This window comes from Lolium perenne, chromosome 1 (genome assembly GCF_019359855.2).
Source record: "Lolium perenne isolate Kyuss_39 chromosome 1, Kyuss_2.0, whole genome shotgun sequence".
NCBI classification, from domain to species: Eukaryota; Viridiplantae; Streptophyta; class Magnoliopsida; order Poales; family Poaceae; genus Lolium; species Lolium perenne.
In genome coordinates, this window is record NC_067244.2 from 267,059,593 (window position 1) to 267,069,250 (window position 9,658).

Sequence of the window (9,658 nt, forward strand, 5' to 3'; positions counted from 1 at the left end):
AACAGTGTGGCAATTATTTGTTCGCTGAACTCTACTATCTCATACAGGTATTCACTCTGTAAAAATATGTTCAATCTGAAACGATTGCAAAAATAATGCACTAGAAGCAGAAGGAAAACATTTAATTTGTTCGTTCTTTTATGTTGCCTTAATTTTAGCTTATTTCGTCTGGGTTGATCGTCTGAATGTTGTGTAAGGGCATCTCCAACGGGGCGACGCATTTCAGCGTCTGAAAATGTCCGCGCGCGTCTATTTGCATGTTCCCAAATGTCAAAATCGACCGCGTGTCCGTTTGCGTCGGGGTGGCGCCAGCGGCACGACACATTTTTTTCTCAATTTTCTATTTTTTATAACATGAAAACATAATTTACATAGTAAAAGAAAGGAAAATAAAACCCTAAGAACGCATGCGCCTACTGGTTCTCGTCGTCGCTATCGATCACGATGAGCTCCGGTACCACCCACGGCCAGTTGGGAAGTGGCGGAACATACGCCGGTGCCGCTAGCGGTGGTGGAGGTGGAGGAGCACAGGCCTATGGTGGAGGTGGAGATGGAGGAGCCCAGGCCTGTGGCGGAGGTGGAGGAGCCCATGCCGGTTGTGGAGGTGGAGCAACCCACGCCAGAGGTGGATGCCCCCACGGGTTGTACGGCGGAGGTGGAGGCGCCGGTTGAACCGGTGGCGTGGTCGAATCCTGTAGCGCCAGTCGTATGTCTTCTTCCTCCGTGAGGCCCGATGGCATGATGCCGGTGGCGTACCGGGGCAGCGGCAGCTGCACCGGTCGGTCCACCTCTGAGACGAGGAAGCCGAGCCTCGCGATCTCGTCGTCCGTCATGTTGTTCGGGTACTCAAACTTTCAGCCCTCCTCCATGGCCAACTGCCATTCCTGGAAAATGCACGCGACGTAGTCGTTGCTGTCGTCCTCCGCCTCCTCGTTGTGCTACGCCAACGCCTCGTTGTAGTCCTCGTCGTCGTCCCCGTCCTCGTCGCTGTCGTCATCGTCGTCGTCCTGTGCAGGCGCCAGCGCATGCCGTGTTCGATGACAAGGCGCCGATGGACGGTCAAAGGGAAAGTCCCTGTCGCCCAGGAAGCCCACCCTCCTCCTCGGATCCTTCTCGGGCTTGCGATAGGTGCGCCAGCTGTCGGAGTCGATGGCGTAGGCGGGATCAGCACGGAGGTCCGGCGGCAGGTATCGCCGCCCGTGCCGGATCTTGGCGCTCCTATATGGCTACGCGCAGGCACGGGCGAGACGGGCACCCCGGAGGTAGCTCAACCGCCAGCCGTCAGGCATGTGCACGTACCCCCAGGCGTCGCACGATGTCCAGTTCGCGTGCATCAGCCGCGCCATGTTGACGGGCAGCGGCACCCTCTACCGCCGCTCTTCCTTCTTGGTGCTGCTATCGAACGCCTTGAAGTCGTTCTTCTTCTTTCCCATGGTGCTGCGGCGGCGCGCGGCGGTTGTGATGGGAGTGGAGGTGTGGCCGATGGCAAGAATGATGTCGGTCGACTTTTAAGGTCAGCCGCGCGCGGGAAACCATGTCATTGAAGACGGCACAGAAGCCTAGCCGCCGCCCGCCAGTGCGCGCGCAGAAGAGGTAGCCGCGACATTGATGGCGAAGATTGCGACGCAGACGCGGAAGCGCTGACCGCGGAAGCGATGGCCGCGGAAGCGATGCCCAGCTGCTAGGTAGGCCCGGTGGAGAAGCGAGCAGTCACTTGGGGCGTCCGCGCATCGCTACGTATTCTAGACGTAAATATGCGTCAGGTTTGTGTCGCTGCGAACGGCCCGGTCACGAGGTGTCGCCCTGCTGAAACGTGTTCCGGACACATTTTTAACTGAACGGATGCAAACGGTCGCTTAGCGCGTCGTCCCGTTGCCTTTTGCTACGTTCGTGGGATGGAAGAATGGCAACCTTCTTTTCTTAGTGAAGGTCACGGCAGTTGTACATGAAATTAATGGTCTGGGACTACTAACGGTACATGTGGTTTGTAAAACGAGGGTACAACAAAGCTCCATCATGTACTACTGGCTTGAAACGAAGCATCACGCATTGATGATGTCTGTACCAGGTGGGTCTAAGCACTATTCAAATGGGGAGATACAAAGAGCGTACATGGTTGAATACGCCGAGAGACTGTTGGGTGGCTCAATGTGATTGGTCAAGCAAACGGGATCATCTAGACCTGGGATCAGAAACGGATTTCCGGATCTAATGGTGATTCTTAAACGGTAACTGTTTATTTTTTTATCCACAAAATTATATTTTGGACCAAATTTGCAAGACAATAAATAAGGAGAGAGACTTGGTCCATATCCGCCCATAGGAGGTGGTCCACAAAATTTATTCTAAATTTGTGCAACTATATCATTTTTATTAAGTTTAAATATAAGAAATATTGCGCGGTAGTAGTGTATGTCATTGACTACATGCGGATACATTATCCAAATTTTTAGAAAGTTCTTTTTCTGATTTTTTGAAATGGTATAATCACCGTTAAACCACCCAAACGGACAAGGATCCATTTCTACCCACACGTCACACCTGCAACCAAACCGAACGAACACTTTTTGTGGGACACTGTTGAAGATGGCACAAAGTTGGGCTTGTGTGTCAAATGTCATTTGGAGTTGGCACGTTGCATATTTATTTCCACAAAGATGTTCTTCAGGTGGTTTTATGGGTTCTGATAATGTTTTTTCCTTTGTTGGTATGTACCCATAAATTTAGTCGGAGGTTCTGCTAAAACAACCGCAAATATTTGTCACGTGTTTTGTCGAGAAAACACACATTACTCAGTAAGAGAAATGTAGTTTACACAATCATAGCCTTAGCAAAAAAATCAGTGGCTGTGTGAAGATAATGATCTAAATAACGATGTAAGATGGCAAAAGCATGCAAATATCCCAAAATGAGCAAAGTTCAGTTAACTACAGACCAATCCAGAAATTTAAGGCATGCCTCATTACAGGCCCCATTAACAGCCATGCACCCAAATCGGCTTACTATCCAATATTTCACCAGCCTTAAAGAGTACAATGCTAACTGCCAAATTAAACAGTGCAACAAAAAATCAACAAAATGCCATGAAAAAGAGAGCAGGGACATCACAGTTGCCTCCAACGAACCAGGCTGTTATTAGAGGGTGTATTCTTCGTGAAGTCAGGCGGCACACGCCGAGAAAATTACAAGTATCAAAACTGAAACACCTCTATCATGGGTAACTTCTGAGGGCTAAAGGATTTTTGCTCAGCTGCAATCCCAAGTTCAAGTATCGGCACAAAAAATACCACAATTGTCGATTTGTGCACGCCAACCAACAGGCATAGATCAGGGGCTCTCGCTGACAGGACTAGACCGTGGGCCTGGTTGGTCTCATGGTATGTTCAATATCTTCTTCAGCTTCGCAACGAGCTTCCAGTCATCCAGTGACAACTCATCCTGTGGTGATGATGCTAAAAGAATTAGTAACCAGTGGCCTGGCAACAGTATAAGCAGACAAGGAGAACGCGGAACTATAAACAGGAAACGTTGGACTTGCCCTGTAGTTTGCTTTGAGAAGATCAATAGATCGCCTTGTGATGTGGCTGACAAGCTCATCTTCCATTTCAAAGTGCCTGCCGAAACTCTTCTGCTGCTCATCAGAATTGGTCCCGATAATCTGGTCACACAGCCAAGTAAACAACATATGTCAGGCAAAACGTGATAAATCTGCAAGCGTAAAAGGAACCAAGTAGCACAATACAGTACTAACCTTTATAGCCACCTTTTGCCCTTTTGTGGCTGTATCAACTTGCTTGTGATTAATTTCAATAGAGGCAATCTTCCCAATGTCAATAAATTCTTTCGAGGGTATGCAGATAGGCGACCCGATCTACATGACAAGGGAAAATGAGGAATGCATATCTTGAGAAAGACGTAAATAATCATTCAATGACATGGGAGAAAATGTAGCATAATATTCAAGTCTTTGGACATTTAGTTCTCCATGTGACAGTTTCTACCTATTAGTTGATGAGCCTATTGGAATTTGTTCATCTAGGACAGTCAGTTATTAACTACTGTGGAAAACTCACTTAATGTACAACAACATACTCCTAGTAAAAAGGGGTTGAGGAAATATAAAATGTCAGCAACCAACCAAAATACCTTAGCTATTCCTTCAAGAATATCAACACCCAAAACGATTGGATCCTTCTTGTTGAAGACACAGTTTGGCATAATCTTGAGAACACAGGGGAAAACAGCTTCTTCAGCGCTTTCCTTCTTCTTCTCTTCCTTTACATTCTTAATGTATGCTGTAAACTGGTCAAAAAGGTGGTATATAATATCTGCCACGAAGATCTTCACACCCGACTCTTCTGCAAGATCACGGGCATCAGGCATCACTTTGACATCAAACGCCAAGATAGTTGCGTATTCTTTCTTCCTCTCAAGCATAACACTGGCCTTCATAACATCTTTCTTGTGGACTGGACCTATGCTGAAATCACAGAAGGGGATATTCACAGCAGGGCTCTTCAAGAACTCAGTGAGAGCTTCCAATGACCCCAGCGTTGATGCTTGCACATAGACACCCTCACCACTCTTATCAATCCGGTTCCTAACCCTTGCCATCTCTTCCATTACAGCATCCTTCAGGTCCTCTATATCCTCATCGGGTCGTACCGCATACAGAGCAGTCCCCGCAATTGCATGTTCAAGACCCTGAAAGAGAACACTTGTTAACTTTAAGGTATAAGACTCTGAAGTACCAAAATTATATAAACCCACCTGTGCTGATATTTTAATTCCTTGTGCGGCTCTGATCTTCTTATGGTGAAGGTAGGTGCCCTGAAAAATTGTGTTTCAACGTATTACTCCAACTTGAACTTTAAAAAGTAATAACCAAGAGACGAGATCACGTTAGTGCAAAAGAAATAATGAATGATTATTTGCAAGGTTTTACGCGTCTTTTTTTTAAGCAGGTTTTACGCGTCTTGGTAGGCCTAAGCATGGTAAATTGGTAATAAGTAAAAGGAAGAAATAGAGATAGCTACTACCTGACATTGAAATACACAAATATAAAGAAGGAAAAAAACATCATACCGGTGAAAAGAACAGATGACATTAAAGTGACACTAATTTACTACTCCCGAGTAGGCACAAAATAAATATCATAAATTAACTCTCTTGAACATAATGTAAACCTCACAGTAGTACATAAACAATTGAATGAAAGCTATCACAAAGCACCAAAAGGAGAATGAATCTTTCAGGTAGCAGCATAGTAAACAGCACTATAATGAGTTACACACCTTAACTCGAAGCTCCTTCATCGGGTGTGGTGTTAACAAAGCTCTGATGGTTGTCACAATGGGCCCCTAAATGATAAACAGCGATAACATAAAGAGTCTTACATATGATTGGTGATGTACTTGCTTCAGAAATTGCAATTATAGAGCAAAGTGATTTTTACCTGCATACCACACACGACTATTTGATCTCCTTCATGGAGCATACCGTTAACCAGCACAACATCAACTGTAGTGCCATGACCTTCGATGACCTTGACTTCCAACACAGTACACTGAAACACAATAAGATAATAAGAGTGCGTTCTTCTACAGCGACAAGAAAATTAATGCACAGTACACTAACACGATAAGATAATATCATAATAGTGCATTCTTCTACAATGGCAAGTAAATTTATGCCCAGTACCTGGACTTCATCAACAAAAGTAAGCTTTTCTTCCATTGTCTTTTGTGCCCATTGAACCAATAGTAGAAGCAGATCAGGAATGCCTTCACCACTGCACAGAGTAGTGCATTATATGTTAAAGAAATATGCTATTACTATCATAGTTGCTGTCAGAAATCTGAACGAATGAACCAATAAGTTGAATGGTAGATCATGCCTTAATGCACTTGTAGGCACGATGTTAAACGTATCTTCCATCTCCTTGTTCTTGTAGTACAAAGCAGTATTCACACCTTGCATCTTGAATTGTGTCACAATCTGTTGGACAAAGCAGATGCATGTGATTAGAGCAACACCTACTAGGAGTTCTTTTCTTCATAAAAAGGAGGAAGTTATAATGTCCACACACATCAGTGAGCCTCGTATTGAACTCCATCTTGACATCTTCATTTTGTTGTCTTAAAGCCTTCCCGATAGGAGCATTGGGGCAAGGCTTCCAGCCATAGAGACGATCAACCTTCATGCAGTGATAACAACCAAACAAATTAGTGGGTGAACAGTAAGGAAGCCAAAGGTAAAAGGAAAAATCAAAAAGGATAATACCTTGTTCAAAGCAACAATAAATACTGCTTCTCGATCTTTCAAAAGGTTCAGGGATTCAATTGTCTGAGGTTCGAGCCCATGCATAATGTCAACAACCAAAATAGCAATGTCGCACAAACTTGAACCTCTAGAACGCAGATTACTGAAGGACTCGTGGCCTGGAGTATCAATAACAAGCAGGCCTGGAACCTTAAGAGTAGCATCAGCCTTCAATTCCCTTGTTCTCTCCCTAATGTTTTCAGTTGGGAAGTATGTAGCCCCAATCTGTTGAGTAATACCTCCAGCTTCTCCTTCTTGTACATTAGTTCGTCTGATACAATCTAGTAGCTTTGTCTTTCCAGTATCGACATGACCAAGGATGCAACAGATTGGTGAACGAAGGTTGCTATCATTTTTAGTGTCATCATCTTTAGAAGAAGATCCTTTCTTCCCTTTATTCCTTTTAGTAACTCCGTTACTGGGACCAGCATCTTCATTTTCACTCTTTTTAGTGTTTTTAACAGGCGGAGCAACATTTTTTACAGCAGGAACTGTAGGCAGTGTAACGGGCTTCTCCTCCTTCTCCTCTTCCTCCTCAAAAGCATTTGTCTTTGGCAAATTCACATCGATATCATCCCAGCTCTTTGCATCCCAGTCATCTTCATCTTCCTCCTCTTCTTGTTTCGACTCTTCAGCCTCTTGATCAGGTTCTGTTTTCGTCTCAGATTCCTCGACCTGAGACTGAGATTCCTGATCCACCATGACATACTCTTCTTCATCAATGTTGGCTTCATTTACCTCTGGCTGTTGTTCTTCAGCTACCTTCAGAGACTCAGAAGCCTTTGTTTGAGTTTTCTTCTTCTTGCTTTCATACTTGGGCTTCTTCTTTATCTCAGGGGCAGCACCATCGGCTACTTGAACTTCACTCTGCTCAAGAAATTGTCTCCTCATGGCTTCTAACCTCTTGGCTTCCTCCTTCTGCTTCCCTGTCAAGAGCTTACCCTCCAGCTTCTTCTTGAGCAGCTTCTCCTTCTCCCTCTCCTTCTTCCTCTTCTTTGCTTCCTCCGCCTTCCTCTCCTCCTCCTCTTTCCTCAGCCGCTCCTCCTCCTCTTTCCTTAAACGTTCCTCCTCCTCTTTCTTTTTCCGCTCCTCCGCTTCCTGCCTCTTCGCAAGTGCCTCCTGCATCTCCCTGACGTGCTTTGGGAGCTTCTTCATGTCAACCTTCCCTTTAGGAACCTCCACTTCCTTTTCCTCCTCCTTCTTAACCTCTCCCCCCTTTGCTGCTGCCTTCTTCTCCTTCTCTTTTTCCTTCTTCTTCTTCTTCTTCTTGGCTGCAGCGGACTCCACCTCTCCTTCCCCAGCCTTCTGCTCTGCATTGCCATCCTCCTCATCCTCCTTCACTGCTGGAGCGGAAGGCGGCGCCTGGGATGGTTTCTCTGGTGCAGTAGGGCCTTCACCGAGCTCAGCAAGAAGCTTATCTAAATCCTCCTCCTCCTGTGCTGTCCTCCCGCTCTTCTTCTTTTTCTTCTTTGATTTCTTCCCTTCGGCATCATCCACCACGCTAGCCGCAGCAGCCACAGTAACTTCCTCCTGCGCTGCCTTGGGCTTAGGCTCCTCGGCGGGAGCAGGCTGGTCCTCTATCTCTGCGAGGAGCTTGTCAATGTCCTCATCGTCCACGGTAAATCCTCCCTTCTTTTTCTTCTTCTTGGACTTCTTTCCACCGGCATCATCCGCATCAGGGGCGGCCACAGATTCCCCACCTTTAGCCTCCTCAGGCTCGGCCTCCTGTGTTGCTGGTTGCGGAGGATCCTCCATCTCAGCCAGGAGCTTGTCGATGTCCTCGTCGTCGACAGTGAACCCGCCCTTCTTTTTCTTCTTCTTCTGCGGCTTCTTGGCCGCCGCCACGGCCTGCTCCTCCTCGTCCTCCTCGGGAGGAGTAGGGGCGGGCTCGTAGTCGTCGTCCTCGTCCTCGTCGGGGGTGGACGGGCGAGCCCCCTTGCCCTTCTTCTTCTTCTTCTTCTTGGCCTTGCTGAAGTCGAAATCGAGGTCGCCGTCCCCGAGATCGGACCCGTCGGCCTCGGTGCTGGCGGCAGCGGAGGAGGCGGCGGGGGGCTCGTCCTCGCCGTCCTCGTCCTCCGCGGCCGCGAGGGCGTCGAAGGCGCTCATCCCGCCGCCGCCGCCCTTCTTCTTCTTCTTCTTGCCGGTGAAGACGAGGTTGATCGGCTCGTCCCCGTCCTCATCGGCCACCGGCGGCGGGGGGGCGGCGGGCTCGTAGTCGTCGTCGTCGTCGTGCGCGGCGGACTTGGCGCCCTTCTTGCCCTTCTTGCCGCCCTTCTTGGCCGGCTTCGCCTTCTCCGCGGCGGCCGTCGCGTCGTCGTCCTGCGGGATGGAGTACTGGTCGTCGTCGATGACGACATTCTTCTTGCGCCCCATCGGCGCCCCGTGCGCGGTGTAGGCTAGGGTTTCTGGGTGGGGTGGAGGCGGGGACCGGAATGGGGCGGCGGCGGCGGCGGATGGGGATCGATTGGAGCGAGATGGCGGCGGCGGATGAAAACCCTACTGATGTGCTCGGGACGAGTTTAGGAAGAAAGGAGACGGGGGAGATAAAAGACCGTTCTGCCCTTTCATTCTAGGGATTTCTTCGTTTATCTTCCTTTGGATGGATTCCACAGAGTTTGTATCTTGCACGATTTGTGCTTCTCGTGAGAGAGAGAAAATGGTACTAATACAGTACAAATTAGATTAGGAAAAAAAGTTTCAAATTCCAATTACAAATGTGAACATCACATTTGCTTGCTTACCGAACGGTTTTTATCGGAACTATAAAATGTTTTCATATTTAACACTTATTCATGAAGATAGAGCGAAATGCAAACGCCACGTGGACACATCACCACATGTTGTCCCGAGTATATCAACTTTCATCGAATTCTATCCAAATACCTGTAACTAGGTTGAATTCTACTTAATCGCATATGGTTCCAAGTTATGCCACCCTATCATACGACGTATCAGTTCCAAGAAACATAATGAAGTAGGTAAATATGGTTTAAAAACCTATATAAAAGATTTAAATCACGCTCGGATAAACATTTAAAGACGGATAACAGAGTTTATATCCAATGAAAAGGACATTTAGATTTCTGGCTCCACCTATCCGAAAGATTCTCCAAGCTGGAGAACTTTTAAAACAAAAATTATGGATAAAAGATTACATATGCGCATGGTTGTTATCCATGTAAATATTGTTTTCCATGTAATACATGTTTTTATACATGGATACACAAAAAAAGCATATATGTGGGTTTGAAATAGCAAATACTACGTGCACTTGTCACAATTGAAATCCCCAAATTTGTCTTGTATGTAGCTCACATGTTTAATATTGTTAATACAA

General features: G+C 46.8%; 1 protein-coding gene across 1 annotated transcript; it reads right to left on the bottom strand.

Moving 5' to 3' along the window:
* Window positions 1-2,877: 2,877 nt before the first annotated feature.
* LOC127327888 (uncharacterized) lies at window positions 2,878-8,860 on the bottom strand. Its single transcript, XM_051354692.1, has 11 exons — window positions 6,283-8,860; window positions 6,089-6,196; window positions 5,897-5,997; window positions 5,701-5,791; window positions 5,456-5,566; window positions 5,295-5,360; window positions 4,771-4,830; window positions 4,147-4,704; window positions 3,752-3,871; window positions 3,539-3,658; window positions 2,878-3,438 (listed from the first exon to the last, which is right to left on the bottom strand). Exons 1-11 carry the CDS (start codon window positions 8,692-8,694, stop codon window positions 3,373-3,375), a joined length of 3,813 nt encoding a protein of 1,270 aa, XP_051210652.1. The 5' UTR covers window positions 8,695-8,860; the 3' UTR covers window positions 2,878-3,372.
* Between the last annotated feature and the right edge of the window lie 798 nt (window positions 8,861-9,658).